At 41.3% G+C, this 18,682-nt stretch overlaps 1 protein-coding gene across 9 annotated transcripts in view; it reads left to right on the plus strand.

Annotated features, from left to right (window-relative positions):
- Positions 1–8,110: 8,110 nt before the first annotated feature.
- Positions 8,111–18,682, plus strand: part of MYO5A (myosin VA) — a 263,746-nt gene continuing 253,174 nt past the window's right edge. For all 9 annotated transcript variants that reach the window (XM_037833939.1, XM_037833940.1, XM_037833944.1 and 6 more), the window contains exon 1: positions 8,111–8,443. In XM_037833939.1, coding sequence (XP_037689867.1) covers positions 8,417–8,443 — 27 coding nt within the window. In that variant the 5' untranslated portion in view covers positions 8,111–8,416. The remainder of the gene's footprint in view (positions 8,444–18,682) is intronic.

Genomic DNA, 18,682 nt, shown 5'->3' on the forward strand with positions numbered 1-18,682 from the left:
AGACCCTAGCAGTGTTAACTTGTGTTTGTAAAGGCTTCATAATTAAAGTGAGATTAAATGCTTGTAAATTGTTAGTATTCTTCATCTCATTGTAAAACACTAATTACAAATATGGTTGGAGATAAAAAGATGGATGAGGCAAGGAACTTACATTCTGAGAAATATATATTAAAAATTTAATGCAAGGTAAAAAAAAAAAATTTCATTCCTTAATAAGTAGAAAGATAATGCCAGGAAGTCTACAAGAATGAATTTATTTTAGGGGATGAATTGTGTGAGTGGCAGATCAGAGAAGACTTAGGAGGTGGCTTTGAGAGATGGGTTCTAGGGATGGGGGGAAGGGAGGAAGAGCATTTTAGGTGGAGGAATTGTTATTTTCAAAAGAGCAAGGAGGTGACAAAATGACCTATACAAGGAAGTTTGAATGGAGAACATGGCATATGTAGGAACTGTTGATTTTTCTCTCTTAAACCTGTTTCTTTCTTAAATGGTATCACTGCATCCACACTCAGGTACTCAAACCAACCTTGGAGTCATCCTTGATTCTTCCCTGTAGGAGGCAGTGACTAATACCCACTAAAAGATACTGAATTTGTTGATTTCTCTTGATTGCTAGAACCATATTCATGCCACTAAAATTTCTTACCTGGATAACTGCTATAGTTCCTAATATCACATTCTACTCCTGCTCCCTTTCCATCCTCTACTCTCCACTCCCGACCCCACTCCGCCACTCTCCTTCAATTCTTACTGTAGCAACTGCAGTGATTTTTCAAAATGTAAATTATACCATATAACCTCTTAAAATCCTCCATGCTTATTCTTGTCTCCATGCAACACTTGCTGGTTCTTTTCCACCAAACACTTTCCTGGTTGGTAGCTTGGCCCTTTTGCATTGTCCTGATCTAAGCTCAACCTGACATTTCCTTAGAGAGAGGTCTAATTCACTTGTGTATCCCTACCACATAGAAACAAATGATTTATACGTACTCAAATACATGTTAAACAAATGAAATGAACTGGAGAATGGGGTTGGAAAGGTAAGTGGAAAACCACATGGAGGATATGGATGCAGAGATAGTATTTGATTCTGGGACTCAACCACATGTAGCTTTTCCTTCCTTGAGCTAAGCCCTTATGCTCAGTGTTTCTATGAGGCAGGAAATGTCAAAGAGCTTTGCTCTCTTAAATCTCTCACATCACTGAGGTTGGTGTACCTGATTTTTCATGGCAAGGATGCACTGTGTTCACTGCTTCTCTGCTCTTGTGTGTGATCATGACCTTGTAAGCATTCTGTATCTGATTTCTGAGGCTCTTTACTGTCCCATTACCAATATTTTAAGTTAGGCTGATCAGTGTTTTGCAGGTTTTCTCTTTGTAATATACAAGCTAATTTTGCTAATGACTTTGTCTGTAAATGTAAGTTGTCAATTAGAATTTAAGGATCAAGACCAGAAACAGACCAGCGGACAGCTTTCTGCCATGCCAAACTTTTAAGGCACAGAACACTAACCTTTCATGGCTTCCTTAATTCTCAACTACTTTAATACCAATATTACGAGAAGCTCCAATCACTATAAATGTGCTTGCTAAAAGAGACTAACAATATTGTTATTTTTTTAAATTGGCAGACAATTGCTATTGACTGTAAGATATCTGTCTTGAATACCTGTGTAAGATTTAGGTCTATGATTCAAATGTTGCCAGCTGGAATAACTTAAAATGGCCAAATATGGTATTATTCCTACCAAGTTTATTTTCCCATATGTTATATATGTAAACTATAGTGAACTATTAATTACACTTGTTACTGCTTTGTAACTCCTGGGTATGTTCTGTTAACAATATTGCTGGCTGACTGCAATATATTCACATTCCCATGGGAAATCTACAAGAGTCAGAAGCGAAGGGAGCAAAACGTTTCAATAAAAAGAGGAAGGTAGTCAACAGGGTGGAGTATATATACCAGAACAATCAAGAAGAATGGGACCTGAGGAAAGGCCGGCAGATTTGGAAGTTGATAGTACTGATCAACTTCCAAACAGAAGCAGTTTCAGGAGAAAAGGCATATATGGGCATGCAGCAGAGGAATAGAAGAGGGGTCAAAGTGAAAATAAAGTTTTGGGGTTTTGCTTTTAAATGTAGCAAAGGTTTGAGCATGGCTATAGGCAATGAAAAAAGTATGGAAGAGAAAAACCAAAGATACAGAGGAGGCAAGAGGGCAAGAGCTGAGAATGAAAGCATTAGTGAAGAGATCAGCCTTGGCATATCTTCCATAGAGTCAGAGGATGAGAATTTAGGTGGTGAAAAGGGTCAGAAAAGCAATGTGCCTGCTGAATGGCCTTGGCCCTGCCCATAGGAGAGGGAGAGGGTGGGGAGGCCATTTCCCAGGAGGATATGAAGGAAAGAGGATGGAGGTTTGAGGTGAGTGCTAACTTCAGGACAGTCTTCACAACTCTATAAGTATGTACATGTATTAAGAAAGATCCATAAAGAATTTAGAAATTTAAAAATGATTTCATTGAGATCATTGCTTAAATTCACATTTTTTTTTTTTTTTTTAAGAACTGAAAGGAGCAAATGCTGTCAAGCAAGGGCGTCTTCATAGAGTAAAATTCTGTAAAAGAATGGAAATGATAGAGTTGGAACTTAGTTCTAAATTAAATTCCTTTTAGATTTCTTTTCCTTCCTCACCAATTAGGTGTTTTTAAAAATATTTTATTTCGAAATACTTTCAAACTTACAGGACAGTTACAAAAATAACACAAACCCCATGCAGAGAACTCCAACATACCTTGATCCCCCCACCCCCAGATACTCAGTTAGATCCACCAATTTTAACATTTTGCCACCTTTGCCTCCCTTCCTTCCTTCCTTTCTTCCTCTCCCTCTCCTTCCCCCTCCCCCTCCCCACCTATTTTTTGAACATTTGAGAGCAGGGTTATACACATCATATTCCTTGAACTCATAATATTCCAAGGACATTTCCTAAGAACAAGGGACCACCTGAAGTGCAGTAATTAAGTTTAAGAAACTTAACATTGCTATAAAGCTTACAGTCTATGTTCCCTTTTTTTCCATATGTCCCAACAATGTCCCTTTGAGCCTTTTCTCCTTATTTGCTTGATCCCATGCAAGATCATATAATGCATTTGTCATTGTCTTGTAGCTTGTATCTAGCTTGTGTAATGGCAGAGCCTTCCTAGATTACCAGGAACTAACAAAAAGAAAAAAAAATGAAAAAGAGAAAACACCTTTTCAGACTTTGCAGATTGACCTATGTGAGTGTTTTCCTTCAGGGCTATTTTAAATTCCTCAGCTACTTAGAGCAAATACCATCAAATAGTTCGGCTTGAACAATGGGAATTTAGTAGCTTACGGTGTGAGGCCAAGAAAATGTCCAAATCAAGGCATCATCAGGGCAATTCTTTCTTCCTGAAGACTGGCTGCCAGCAATCCTTGTCTCTTTGTAACTGAGAAGTTAGGATTTAGAGGATGATTATGATTACTGAATCATTATATAGATAACTCCTTTTTACTTTTGGGTATATTAGATGGGGAAATACCTGAAATCTCTGAACTGTAATCCAGCTGCTTTGATCTCTGATAATGATTGTATAGCCTTTATCTTGTGCCCTTGTGATTGTAAAACCTTGTGACTAACCTTCACTTGTACCCATTTATGCAGGCTTTTGACTTTAAAGTCTTATGAACACTGAAGACAGCCCCTAATGTTTATTAATGAAGGGTCTCGGGTCAGCCCAGAACTAACCCACCCCAAATCTTAAGTTATCTTGATAACCCAAGCTGGATCTTACCAAAATTGGCCCGCCTGACATGCTCAGTAGCTTAGACTTTAACCTACTAGTCACCTATACCTCATTATAATACTAAAAATCACGCCCATCATCATTTTAAGGCCACCGTTTTCTTACATATGTTCTGTGACTAAGCATGTAATCAGTCTGCACATGCTCAATAATTACATCATCTCTACATCATCTGGGGCTCTTGTGCTTATTATCCTAAAATCTGCCCATCTTTTGATACTATAAAACTATCAAGATTACTGCAGTTTGGGGAGACAGATTTTGGGCCAATTGACCATGTGCTCTGCTTCACATCTAGCAATAAAACTCTTTCTTTGAAACCCGGTGTCTCAGGAATTGGTCATTTGACCAATCAGGCAAGGAATCCACTGCCTTGCTCTGGTACCATGGCAACTCTACTACATTTGCAATTTTTCTGTAAATTTAAATTGTTATACAATTTTTTAAAAAGTTTATTCAAAACAAAACCACCATCACCACACCACCAAGACAGGCTTACCATAGCTGGGTGGCTAGCTCCAGGTCAGAACTGGAACTAGAATCCAGGTCACTTGAATCTAAGACTTTTCACTACTTCAGAGTTTCCACCACTACCACATGGAAGGCAGGATGGGAGGAGCTAAGTTCTATAAAACCAAGTAATTCGGGAAGATCAAAGCAGTGTAAAGCAGGTTAGTGCTATGGATTTGGGCAGAAAGTATTTCAAGGTCCAGAAAAACCGAGTTGAAGGAATCAGGTGCCATAGAGCTTGGCATAAAGATACAGAGTCCGGTCAAATAGCACTGGTCTGGACACAGGCTGGAAGACTGGGAAACAAAGGGTCAGAGACTTAGGTATTTTTGGCAACAAGAGTCTAGAATTTAAATATGTACTAGGAATAAAAATAATAGTAATGATAATTTACATTTACATTATACTTCACATTTAAATTCTATTACAAATGTTATCATTTGAATTAAATATTATACTTTTTGAGTTAAGTACTGTATTTTTTATCCTCCTTCCCCAGGGTTCCTTAACATGTGGCTAGGCCTAAGCTCATCCATGAGAGGGAGCTAGGGTAACTGGCTGCAGTTGGGGAAGTGAAGGAATGGGGAGTAAGCAGTTCCTGATGCCTGCCTTCCAACTTTCAAGTCTTTGAGGTCAGCCTTACTCTATTCTTGGCTTTATTTTTCCCCTCTGTTTCATAGCCTAGTTCTAGTTCCTTCATGCTGTTTCTCTGTGTCCTTCAATCATAAATAACCTCCTATTCACATACCACTTGGAGCTTTCAGTGGGTTATTTGGAGTTCCTCCCCACCCATCAGTCACCCTAAGCCCAGTACCTAGTCCTCCAAAACACATTAAATATTGGGATATCTAAAACTAATGTCCTATAACCGATAAGACAGTAGTACTTGCCTCTGCCTTTAGTATTGGGCCAATCTTACAGAATTAGAACTGCTACTTCATATGAATGTGTTCCATGGACTGGCCCTTCCAGCCCTGCAGCCAACCCCTTGTAAGAAAAGGTTAAGTTTAGCTTTCACATAAAGGCAACGTGGAATAGGGAAAATGGAAACTAAACAAGACTGGCTCGAGGGATCTGCGGTTAAAGGGAAGGAGAGAGCCCTTGACCTAAGACCAGAGTTGGTGCTAGCTATAATCAAAGGGGGGAAATTTAAACTGGATGAGCTCTCTTGGATAGGCTGTACAATTTAAAACCCTAAAGGTGAACTAGTTAACTCTCTCAGATAGGCTGTACCCTCTGGAGTATCCAGCCAATGGAGAAACAGGGGAGGGACTTGCGTGTTAGATTTAGGATATAAAATGTTGCTGTGTTCTATTGTTTGGTGGGCCTGCCATGTTTCTTTGGTGGTGTCCCTACTCTTGCAAGATCCTGAATAAATTACTTTCTCGTTTTTAGGTATAGTGCTTGTTTCTAACACCCCACAGTGAGTTCCCACAGACCAGGGCCAAGGTTTTTCATCTCTAAATCTTTATTAAGCGCTGGCCCTCAATAATATTTTTAAATGTGAATAAAACAATGATCACCCTATTAAAAATTGCTGGTCTTCCCAAATCTTCTTCCTTGTTTAGTTTCTCTCCATTGCACTTATCACCTTCACCTTCTAACTTACTTTATAACTCTCTGTCTCCCCAAGTAAAATGTAAGCAACATGAGATCAGGAATTTTTATTGTTTGTTCACTCATGAGTCTCCAGCATGTAACACAGTGTCTGGCATACTGCAAGCATTCAAAATTTGTTGAAAAAAGATAATATCCACAAACATTTCAGAGGAGAGGAATTTTCACATAAACTTTGACATGGGTTTCATTTGAAAATAAGCTACATGAAAATGTTCACAATAATAAATGAGAACTGTATCAATTTAAAATAAAAATAGACCCTCAATGTTTTCCAGCTATTCTTTGGGAGGGGGAGTCCTAAGCTGTAACTGTTGCAGGTTTCCACACTTTACTAACGACAAAGCCACAAAGTGCTTGGGTCCGTGAATATTCACCTGTAAGGTAGGAGCTGCCACCGCTTGGGGCGTGTTTCCTCTGGTTTTTAAGTCTGCTCTTCTTCGGAATGAGGTAAGGTAAGGTCAAGTATAGAAAACCTTTTCCCTCCTCACCTCTACTATTTTCCTCTACTAAGGCCCCAAATATTTCAATGGTTAAATGCATGCACTTAGACATTATAAGAGAATAATCCCAGTTTCTTTTTCTCCCTGTCATTTAAAAATACACACACATGCTCATAAATTCCTTTCAGTTTTTTAGTTTTTTTTCCGCATACTCACTGGACATCCAACAGTCCTGGGAGGTAGGTGTTATGTGAAGGGTGAGAAAACAAGCACATCACCTTTTGCAAGGTGTGAAGAAACTGCAAGGCATTAGAACACAGGCCTCCTAAATCTCAATCCAGTGCCCTCTCTGCTGTGCTGGTCATAACTGCACAACATGTCTTCTCTTTTTATGTCTGGGTGAAGAAAGAGAGGGACCCAGAGACAGGAAAGAGATTTTGTTTTAAAATCAGAAGGAACTGAGAATTCTGCAGGACTTTGGATCTCTGGCATCTCTGAGGGGATTGTGGGCCAGTGACCAAGAGGAGGAGTGACTTGAGGGCCAGAGAGCAAAGGCTGGCACCAAGTCGCCCTCTTAGACATTGCTTTTCCATCCAATACACATGCTAGAGTACACATACTCAGGGGCCCCAGCATTGAGAGGCGGTTATGAGAGAAACTGTCCCAACATCTGATGACAGGCACTGAGCACCAATTACAATTCAAAGAAATAAAATGAGCAGATGAAAAATATGGAGACAGGTCAACCAGGAGCGAAAGTGTGGGTGGGGAGGAGGGAGAGGGTGAAGAAAGCATGGGGGTGGGGGTGAGGTGGAAAGACTACATTCTTGTACTTGATATGCAAGGATAACCCTGAGTAGACTAAGGGCTGCTTGTGCGATTCCTTTGACCTTTTGATATGAGTTAAATATAGGTATAAACCTTCCACAAAAGACCTCTGCCATTTTAAAGTGGCATCTTGGATTAGCTTCAGTAATCACCAGGAGAGTACAGGACTGGGAAGAGAGGTGGGGCAGAAGGGTAGTCGCACTTCTGCAGATGCACAGGCCTAGGAGAGTGGTAGGCAACCGGGCTGCTCCCTGGGGGCACCTTGCTTCAAAACTCACAAATTTCTGTACGTTAGAACAGGCCTCTATGCTCTGGCATCATGATAATGAAACGACCTTGCTGCAAACGCCGAGATGTCAGGGGTCACCTTGGTGATCCTTCACCTCAAATTCCCCCATCCTGCGTTGCCCTGCTCCTAGTCCACTGCTGCTAACAAGGCTCTTCTGGAGATGTCTGCAGACTCCTTTAGGTTTTTTCTATGGCCAATCAAGAAACCTTCCCAACAGTCATATCCCTAGAAATGCTTGGAAGGACAGGTGAAACAGTCTGGAGACTCCCAGTTGTTTACCTAGGCACCCTCAGTGACACCAGCTACTGCCGCCCCCTCCCTCGACGGCTGGATTTTTCTGCACAGTCAAGGGCTTGCTTGGGGTGGGGGGCGTCCGGGGCGGGTGGGTCTCCGGAGGGTCTCCGGGGGCCGGTTTCGGAGTCTTAGCAGCACGAGAGGAGGCAGTGCGGCGGCGCTGGCCGGAAGGCTGTAAGGCTCACGATGCTCGGTGCCCGCAGCCGATGGGAGGCAGCGCGAGCCCGAGAGTCCCGAGCAGCCGCTGTGGCAACGCTCGAGCGCAGCCTCCTCCCGCTCCCACAATGCACAGGGCGGCGGCGGCGGCGGCAGCATCTCGGGCTGCCTTGGTGGCTGCGGTAGCGGCGACCCCGGGGATCCCGGGCGCGCGAAGCGCTCGCCACTCCTCGCGGCGAGCCCGGGAGTGATGGCGAGGACCCCGCGGGCCGCCCGCGCCTGAGTCGCCAGCCCCGCCCGGCGCGTCCCGCCCTGCCCGGCCCTGCCGGGCCCTGCCCTGCTCTCTGCCGGCAGCTGCCTGGGCGCTTCCTAGTCGGCGCGGGCGGTCGCCCGGGCGCGGTACGACCTCCGCACAGGGGGTGGGGCGTCGGCGCAGCGGGGCCGGCGCCATGGCCGCGTCGGAGCTCTACACAAAGGTAAGGCGCCCCGCGAACCGGCGCGGTGAGCGGCTGAGGGGCTGGTGCCGGGCGGCGCCGCGGGCTGTCAGGCCGGGGCGGGGGTGTGAGGCCCTGGCTCGGGGCCCAGCCAGCACCATCCCCTTTCCGAGCATTTCAAAACCCCCGTCCCGGCCCTGCCTGCCTACGGCTCGCAGCGGCACCTTCCTCTTTTCGCGGCGAGGATGAATAAGGCGGCGGAGGGAGGCTTGCTTCGTGGGGGTCTCCCTGGCCCCCTGCCACGCTTCTTCGGTTTGGGGCAGATCGGGGTTCTGAGAGGGTTTTGCAGGGCGGACCTCGGACAGGATTGCCCAGCCCTCCTGCTTGGCATAGGAAAATCCTGGCTGATGGGAGATGCTTGATTTGATCTCGTAGATCCGATGGTCCCTCCCTTGGAGACACATGCGTAAAATAACGTCTTGTGTTGGTATGCGGTCCCACCTCTACCGCCAGCCGATCTTTCCTTGAGGTTATTTGGGAATCCTGTAAACGGTGGCCAGTCAATTTTTCACATTTAGATGACTGGCTTTAGATTGCTGCTCTCGAGTGGTGAGCCCCTGGGGAAGAAGCAGCCTGGATAAATGCGCAATGATTCACAGGCTGGGATGGTCCTTACTCATTTGTCGCCGGGAATTGCAACCTGCGTGTAATCCCTTAGAGCCTTGTTAGGTTTCACGTCTTCATCATCCGCTGGGGCGACCCTTTTCCTTCGGGGTTTAAGTTTAAGGGAAGTGGCAGCCTTTTCTCTCTTAAACTGACACCAGTATTCTTTGGGTCTTGTAATCTTTGAATAGTTGTATTTTGGAGAACCGTTTTCTTTGGACACTATCCTGAAAATTTAGCTTGGACAATGTGTGGTGCCATTTGTGTGTATGTGTTTTGCGAGCCATTAATTTTCCTTTAATTCCAATTAACAGAATTGCCTTAACTTTTCAAGTTTGCAGTTGCAACAGAATCTCTAATTAGGGGTCCTGGGATCATTGCCTCCAGATGTGACCCAAATAACTGCAGTGTCCACTTTGCAGCATGTTATAGAGGAAAGAGGTCCAGTCCGGACATCAGGAGTCTTGGATTCTAGCGCGGGCGTTTTCATTTACGAGTTTTGTCACTTTGGGTATGCCGCTTAATCCCTTCCGTGCTTTGATTTTCTCCTCAGTAAATGAAGTTAATTATACCTGCCCTATATCCCTTAAAGGCTGTCGTGAGGATGAAACTTAATAATAGATGTGAAACCCTTTTCTAACCTGTGAATTGCTCTACAAAGATGAGATATATGATTAATATTTTCAACCATGAAATGAGGGGTTTGCATGCAACATTCTCTGGGATCCCTTCCTATCTAGCCCCAGATTTAAAGACTGCACAGTTTGAACTTCTCTCTAAATCTGGTAATTTCTTTAGCCATTGTAGATTTCTAAAGTATGAGTGAATGCAATTGGAAATGGATTAAAGGTTATTTTATTTAAAATATTTTTATAATGCTTACTAAAAAAGTGTCCAGTCCTGTTCTACCTGCTTTATAAATATTAGCTCATTTAATCCTCATAATAGACATATGTGGTAGGTACTAAGAAATATCAGAGTCATTTTCACATGAAGAGATGTCAGCCTGTAAACATTCTTTAGTCATTTGGTGTAGCCCCCTCTCCCCCATTGTGGTGGGAAGGACCCTGCATCAAGAGGTCCATCTTTGTGCTATCCGACTTACAGTAGGCCATTTACTTACAGTACCTACTTACAGTAGGCCATCCAATGCTGTTGGATTTTGGATCCACTTTTTCCCCCCAAGGTAATTTGGGAGAAAATATTTAAAGATATGAATTTTTAATTTTAAGGTTTTGGGCTTTTGTCACAGCTTCATCACAATCCTGTTTTAAAGTTTAGTCACTGTAAAGACAGACTTGTTTAGACATCTAAACTGAAGTTGAGCTTACTTGCCTTCTTCTAAATACTCCTATGCCTAAGAATAGTCTGGACACTCATGTGGCTATTTGTTGGCTAATTCTTTTTGTGAGTGGGCCTTAGCTTAGTGGCAGGCAGAAATATTTATTGAGTGTCTCCTGTGTGCCAGGTACTCACCTTAATGTTGAGAAATTCTAACAATGAACAAGACATAGTCCTTTCCCTCAAGGGGATTGCACTCTGCTTCTTATATTCTTGACCCACTTTGAATCATCGAAAGCATGAATAACCTGCTGTTACCTCAAAAGCAGGAAGACAGCTGGTAGGGTATTTGTTAGCAGAAGTTAGAGAATGGTTTGGGACATGGGGAAGGTTGAAATGCCCCAGAGAAAGAGGAAAGAGGAAAAGAGGAAAATCATTAGAAGCAACGTCAGTGGATAAACACAAGGATTTTTCCGTTGTAGAGGATTACTGGAAAGGAAGTTCTGGGATGGATTATAGGTAAAGATGTATTAGTGACATGCCATAATTAAGATATTCAATATTGTTGTTAAATCTGAAAAGTCCCTTTTAAAAAACGCCATTCAAAGCTTATAAGCAGATTTCTCTGTGTGATGCAGATCAGCTCCTAACACAGCGAAGACTCATACCTGCAAATTCATTTCCTGCAAACAAGGATATTCACTTATATAATCACTTTAAGTGCAGTTATCAAGTGCAAGAAATTTAGCGTTGATATAAAGCTTACATTCTATATTCCAATTTTTTCTCATGTCCCAAAAATGTACTTTTGAGCTTTTTCTCCTCCATTCTTAGATCCCATCCAGTATCACGTATTCCATTTTTTTCTGTAGCATGTTTTTTTCATTTGATAAATAAGGTAATTTTAAATTAAAAAACAAAACATTTAATTGTTATTATCTCTTTAGTTTCTCTCTCTCTTTTTTTAAATTGTGGAAACATGTCTACAACATAAATTTTCCAATTCCAACCCCTGCCAAGCATATCGTTCAATGGAATTAATCACATTCACAATGTTGCAGTATCCTCACCACCATCCATTACTAGAGCTTTCTCTTTGCCCCAAACAGAAACATTACACTTACTTAGCATTAACTCCCCATTCCCCATACCCTTCTACTCAGGTAACCTATACTCTATTTTCTTTCTCTATGAGTTTGCATATTCTCTGATATTTTCTTTGTGGTAACCATGAGCTTAAATTTAGCATCCTAAATCTATAATAATCTCATTTGCTTTGAAGCCAACTGAGCTTAAATGGTATATACAAACTATGTTCCTATACCCCTCTGTCTTCCCATCTTTATGTAGTCCTTATTGCAAATTACATATTTATATGTTGAGTCCAAAACCTTTGATTTATCATTACATTTTATGCATTTGCCTTTTAGATCCAGTAGGAAGTAAAAATTGGAGTTACAAACCCAAAATATAATAGTCCTCGTATTTATATTTACCCATGTCATTTTTACCAGAGATCTTTATTTCTTCATGTGGCTTCAATTTAGTGTCTATTGGCCTTTCCTTCCAAACTACAGAACTCTGTTTAGCATCTTCTGTAGGACTGATCTAGTGGTGACAAACTCCCTCAGCTTTTGTTTATCTGGGAATGTCTTCATTTTTATCTCATTAAAAAAAATTTTTTTTAATTTATTATTTTTTTAGGCTACAAAGTTTATTATATTTCAATTATCTGATAACTAATCTTTCCAAATCCTTAAGTGATTCTTGTAAATCACATACATTAGACTTACAATAACAGTGATTTCTTTTAAATTCAGTTATATTGAGATATATACACATACTGTCCCATTTTTCTACTCGTCTGTCCATGCACTGAATAAAGGGAGTGTGAGCCACAAGGTTTTCACAATCACACAGTCATACCATGTAAGCTACATAGTTATACAATTGTCTTCAAGAATCAAAGCTACTGGGTTGCGGTTTGACGGTTTCAGGTATTTCCTTCTAGCTATTATGAAACACCAAAAACTACAAAGGGATATCTGTATAGTGCATAAGAATACCCTCCAGAATGACCTCTCAACTCCATTTGAAGCCTGTCAGCCACTGAAATTTTATTTTGTTTCATTTCACTTCCCTCTTTTGGTCAAGAAGATTTTCTCAATCCCATGATGCTGGGTCCAGGCTCATCCCCGGGAACAATGTCCCATGATGCCAGGGGATATTTACACTCCTGTCTTCCTCATTTTTGAAAGACAGTTTTGCCAGATATAGAATTCTTGGTTGGCAATTTTTTGCTTTCGGCACTTTAAATATGTCATCCCACTGCCTTCTTGCCTCCATGGTTTCCACTGAGAAATCAGCATTTAATCTTACTGAGGCAGCTTACTGAGGCAAGTATCACATACTTTGCTTCTCTCTTGCAGCTTTCAGAATTCTCTTTTTATCTTTGGCATTCGACAGTTTGATTATAATATACTGCAGCATGGGTCTATCTTGGATGCGTATATTCATGCCTTTCATTAAATTTGGGAAATTTTCAGTGATTGCTTCTTTCAATATCCTCTCTGCCCCTTTCTTTCTTCTTCTGGGATTCCCACTATGTGTATATTGGTGTGCTTATGGAGTTCCACAATTTCCTCAGACTCTGTTCACCTTTCTTCTTTCTTTCGTCTTTCTGCTCCTCAGACTGTATGGTTTCAATTGTCTTATCTTCAAGTTCACTGATTCTTTATTCTGCCAGCTCTAATCTGCTGTGGAATCCTTCTAGGGAATTTTAAATTTCTGTTACTGTGGTCTTCAGCTCTGTTTGGTTCAGTTTCATAATTTTCATCTCTCTATTGATATTCTCTTTGTGTTCGTCTATCATTTTCAGATTTTCTTTACTTTATTGGTTCATATTTGCCTTTAGCAATTTGAGCGTTTTTAGGATAATTTTTAAAAAGGCTTTGCCTGTAATGTTCCAGGTCTGATCCTCCTCATTGATGGTTTCTACTGCTTTCATCTTCTCCATTGCCTGAGTTGCTTCCCATTTATTTGTATGTTTTCTGACCTTTGTTGAAACCTGAACATTTTGATATTTTAATGTGTTATTGCTGGAATTTAGACTCTGAGGTGTCTGTTCCTTATGCTTGTATCTAGCTACTATTATGACAGAGCTTTCCTAGATTGCCAGGAGCTAACAAAAAAGAAGAGAAGAAAACACCTTCCCTAGTCTTTGTAGAATGACCTGTGTAACTGTTCTCTTTCATGGCTTATCCATGCCATGAGTTTAGAGAGTAGCTCAAGACCAAAGCATAGGGGCCTCTTTGGCCCTTTCTGCAGAGGCATTTTGTTTTGGGTATACACATTTCGCCCTGGAAATTCCCCCATTTACAGTGGTACAGATGTCCCTTCTTCCCCAGAAAACAGTTTCCTCACTGTCTCGGGCACTGATTGTATCTCCTACAGCCAGCAAACCCTTGCTCCAAGCAGCCTGAGTTGACTGCTGCTCTCCCACGGTGTTTGTAGGAGAGTTCCATGAGCTACCTTCTACACACAGGGCAAGTTCTGGGACAGCAAATCCATCAGCCCACCACCAGATGGATTGAGCCAGACATACTTTCTCCCAGTATGTACAGGAGGGTTACTCTGCTCCCTCCAGAACTGGGACCAGGGATCCACACTGAAAGTGCAGGCTGGCTCCACGCTGAGCCAGTAAGGGGTGAGGGAGGAGCCAGCCAGAGCCCCGTAGATCCTGTTACTGAAGTCCTTGATCTCTTTTCTGGAGCTTTGCGAAACGTGTTTCTGACAGTTTTTGCTGGTTGTTCAGAGCATCTGTGGGGGGAAGGAGCCCTGAGGCTTCTCATGCCACCATCTTGTGGAGCACCTGTTGACTTTTTTTTTTTTTTGTAATAACAGCTTTTTGAGCTAATTCATATACCATACAATTCACCAGTATAATGTTTTTAAAGTATGTCTATAGAATTGTGTGTTGATTTGTTTTTAGGTCTGTCCTTAGTCCCAAAAGAATTTAAGGTGGTTATGGTATCGCACTGCTTATGCTTTTGAAAATATTTGCAACTCTTGACTTGCCAGTGGATATCTATATTATATCACATATAGGTGCTTTCAGCAACTTCAAAGGATTCAGCATTTGTGGAACAGTTTATTAATTATATCTAGAAGCAGCAGGATGGCATGCTTGCCCTCCTCACATGAAGTTGCCCGGAAACCATGGATAGCACTGTAGATGTTGTGGCATGGCTGAGATTATCTTAAGTTGTTTTATTAGGAGTTTGCATGGTGTGTCAAGCTGCTGAGTACTGCAGCGGTACAAAAGCTATCTAAAACCCTATGCTCATGAAGCTACAGAAACTTTTCTAGATGAAACAGCCATTTAGGCTAGTAGATTGTATATCTGTTACTTTCCTTTCCCACCATATCCCCTCATACCTATTGAAGCCACATGGCCTGGATTTTTTCTGGGATTGTTCCAGTTTTAATATTCTATGCCATTGTCCCTTCAAAGTGTGAATGTCCTGGAAATTTTAATTTTTTTTAATCAAACCTGTATTTTTCTGACTGCTTCGAACATCTTAAAGCAATCTCATCTTTGATCATGTGCCCTGATTTGGAGTTTGGCAAGCTCACTTGCTGTCTTCAAGTCTCCTGTCACACCCTGACATCCTTATTTCCTCCTGATGTCTCTTGGCCTGTTAGTGGCACTGCTGTTCTCTAGTCCTTCAGATTGGGAATCTCAACATCCTTTCCCTTATCTCTCATATCCTACATCTTCTATACAGATTCTAGTTTCACTTGACATCTAGCTGATGGTTCAGATTCTGAACCTCCACTAGCATTTTCTTTCTTTGTATCAATGATCTGTATATGTTTCAATCTTATTATAGTTATTTTGTGTATATGTCTACAAGTCCCAGAATACTATAAGCCTTCTGAGATGCTGATTAGGGTTTTGTTCACATTCTGCAAAGCATAGCCCAATGTCTTAGACATAGTATGCGCTTACTAAATGTTTGAATACAGGAATTCTTAAATGGGCAAGATAGATTGAACAATAATTTGGGATGATTAATCTACTAATCTTATAGGAACAAAACAGAATATAAAATGATTACACAAGCAAATACATTAACAGACATGTTGGGCAGAGTGAGTAATACGAACTAGGAGCCAGGGAGATTAGGAGACTGGTGCAGGAAACAGAATGTCAAGTGATAAAGGTCTGGTAGATGAGGTGGGGGGAAAAGGTGTGAGAAAGAAGGGGACAAATCTGAGAGACAGGGTCTCTGTGATAGATTAGATATAGAATGGGAAAGAGAGGGAATAATGTAAAATGAGGCCAGCAACTGTATCCTTGGAAACTGGAAGTTAAGTCCCACCTCCTCGTCATTTTTTACTGACTGTGGAACTTGAAAGCTACTCAGAAGTACTTTTTTATATTGTTCCAGCAAAGCAGAATGCCCATGATTTTCCTCTTGAAATTTGTAACTGTCTCTTGAGGTGTGAAACTCCTGTGTATGCCCAGTGGTTAGACTACAAAAGAGGTTCTAATTCTCATGGAGAGCTGCTACTGCCAAATAAACAGTAAAAGCCTTTCTGGTCCTTTTAGTTTTAAAGTAGGGGAAAACTGGAGAAAGGCCTGTGAATGAGATTCCAGAGATTCAATTACAGCACCCAGAGGGGAGGTGTGTTGGGGAGGTGGGTGGCTAATTTATACAGGAGAATGAGGGAGGGGAAAGATAGTCCCACTTACCTCAGAAGTCAGTTAGCATCTCTGTTCTTCATTTTATGATGGATTTTACTGCCATCCAGGGAACTTAGGGCACATGGCCCACTGAAAACTAGTCTTGGATTTATCTGTCTTCCAGCTTGCAGAAAGTTTTCCTTATGCTTAGCTTCTTCTCTTCCCTCCTTATTGAGTTTACCGAGTTGCACTTATCCACCAGGGCAAGGGGAAGAGTTTTTTGTTTTCAAAATTAATGTTTTGAAATTCAATTTTGAATGTAGTAAAAGCGTAACTGATAGTGATGCTTAATATAGAGGGCTGGCCTTAGGTATCCCGCCTATGGAGTTTCATTTTCAGTGGGAAGGAGTGGATGGAAAAGGAGTTTAGGTGGTTTATTTAATCTTTCCTTCACACTTTACCTCTTTGCCTTTTAAATGATGTCCACCTTTTGTGCCTCATTTTCTCGGGTCCTTAATGTGCTAAAATGCCGTTTGGTCTGTTTTGCCCTTTAACAGCTCCTCTCCCCGTCTACCTTTGTTGTAATATCAGTCTGGATTTGCAGTGATACAGTTTAAATTGCAGAAACATGCTTGTCATGATTCCAGCATTCTCTATTTCTCTTATAGCCCTCCTTATTTGGAATTCGCCTTCACCAGCAGCCATTAGCATTAATCATCTCCTTGTAAATACTTTTTGCCAATTGTAGAACTTAATCATGTAATCATGTTTTGATTTTGAAGTATTGGCTCCAGACTTGATTGAAATCAAGGGAGAAGTGAGTTCTTCCTAAGTGTTCATAAGGACCATCTGTCTATCTCTTTCAGCATGATGTACTTACTGCTTTGGCCAAAACATGAGCAAAATGCTGGATTGGTGGGACATTGGACACAATAAAGACAAGTTATGTCTACTGTTGGTCACTTATACAAAACCATGGATTGTTCTGGCCAAGAATCCTATGTGTTTGTGTTGTGATTTCTATTTCTTGATTAATATGCACTGAAACTAGATGAATTCCAAAATAGGAGAAATAAAATGATCAAGGCATTGCAGAAGGTAGACAGACTCAAAGGTTGACTCTTTAGTTTAGTAAGATGAAGGTGGTCTAGGAAAATAGTAAAGTATTTAACATCAAGAATAGTAGACATCTATAATTTCCAACTCCAGTTTAGTAGGGATATTTATATCTTGAAATAAATAATTTTATGTCATTTAAATTGAAGTTCTACTTTAAACATTATGTTTACATTTAGGAAACTCATTATCTCAAGTGTGGGCTAAAATGTACTGTATATTTAGAAAGGGTCTCAGTAATTCCTTGATGTAGGTTCAGACACCTTGATTTACCAGACTTCTCTGGGTGTTAAACGTAAGTTTGCTAGACAGTTATTTTAGATGGAAGTAACAGAAACCCAACTCAAATCAGCTTAAGCCAAAGGGGTTTTATTTGTTTATATGACCTAAAAATCCAGGCATGACAGGATTAACAGACTTGGATATGGTCTCTGGGGCTCTCTGTTGCTGGCTCTCATGTCAGGCTGTGCTGGCTGGCATTGTTTTCATCCTCGGGATGGCTCTCTTAGAGGTGAAAAAGAGGGCCAGTTGCACCTGCAGATCACATGGTCTCACAGTTCCCTGTCTCAAGGGTAGAGTGTCTGGTAGCCCTTGCTTGGAGTCCTATGTCCACTCCTTTGACCACGCCCTGTGGGCAGTGGGGGAGAGACCATTAGTGGTCAAGTCTGAGTCAGGTTCTCACCCCAGCGGTCATATCCAGCCGAGCGGTCATATCCAGCCGAGCGGCCATTGGGAGGGCAGAGCAAAGTGATTGATAGTCCTAGTTAGACCTTGTGGGATGGACAAGAGTGATTCCTCATCAGAAGACAAGCTGCTGGGTAGGCAGAACAAAGCAACCACTCTCAGTCGATGTTCATACAGTCTATGAATAGGGTCACCAAAATAAAGTGATTGCACTCTGTGTCCCCTTTTTTTGATCTTTGAGCAGAAGAATGGGAGAATTTTGCATGATCAGGAGGACATCACATATCTTTCTCTTAGAGAATCATTTTGAATTAAAATTTTTTTTTTAATTTTCAGCCTTAATTAATTAGAGGCTATGACCCATATGCCACCTTTTCTTCTGGATCACTTTCTGCCATTTTTCCTCAGCATTCATTTTCCCTTAATTTCTCCACATTCTTATATGTATACATTATTCTTTCTATCCCATTTTCACCCAGAGATAATTTGCAAATTTTCTTATTCCTCACTTTTGACTATCCAAGTCATCTTTATTCATCTCCAGTGGTGTTCTTGCTTCTTCTCTCTCTCTTACCTATTTACCCTGCCATCCACCTCTTCATCCTCATACCGCTTTATATCATCTACTCACCACTATGCTCTGTTGTGTTTTGTTATAACCAAACACACACACACACACACACACACCTAAAATGGACTTAAATAAATTATTTAGTAACTTAGATTGAGGGTACTTTTCCTGAAATCCACATATTTTTGCTTTAGTGGTCACCTCTCCCAGAATATGACATCACAATAGGAAGTAATTTTGCATAAATCATTTTCTGTGTGTTTCAAGCAATTAAACA

The sequence above is a fragment of the Choloepus didactylus genome, chromosome 4, assembly GCF_015220235.1.
Source record: "Choloepus didactylus isolate mChoDid1 chromosome 4, mChoDid1.pri, whole genome shotgun sequence".
NCBI classification, from domain to species: Eukaryota; Metazoa; Chordata; class Mammalia; order Pilosa; family Megalonychidae; genus Choloepus; species Choloepus didactylus.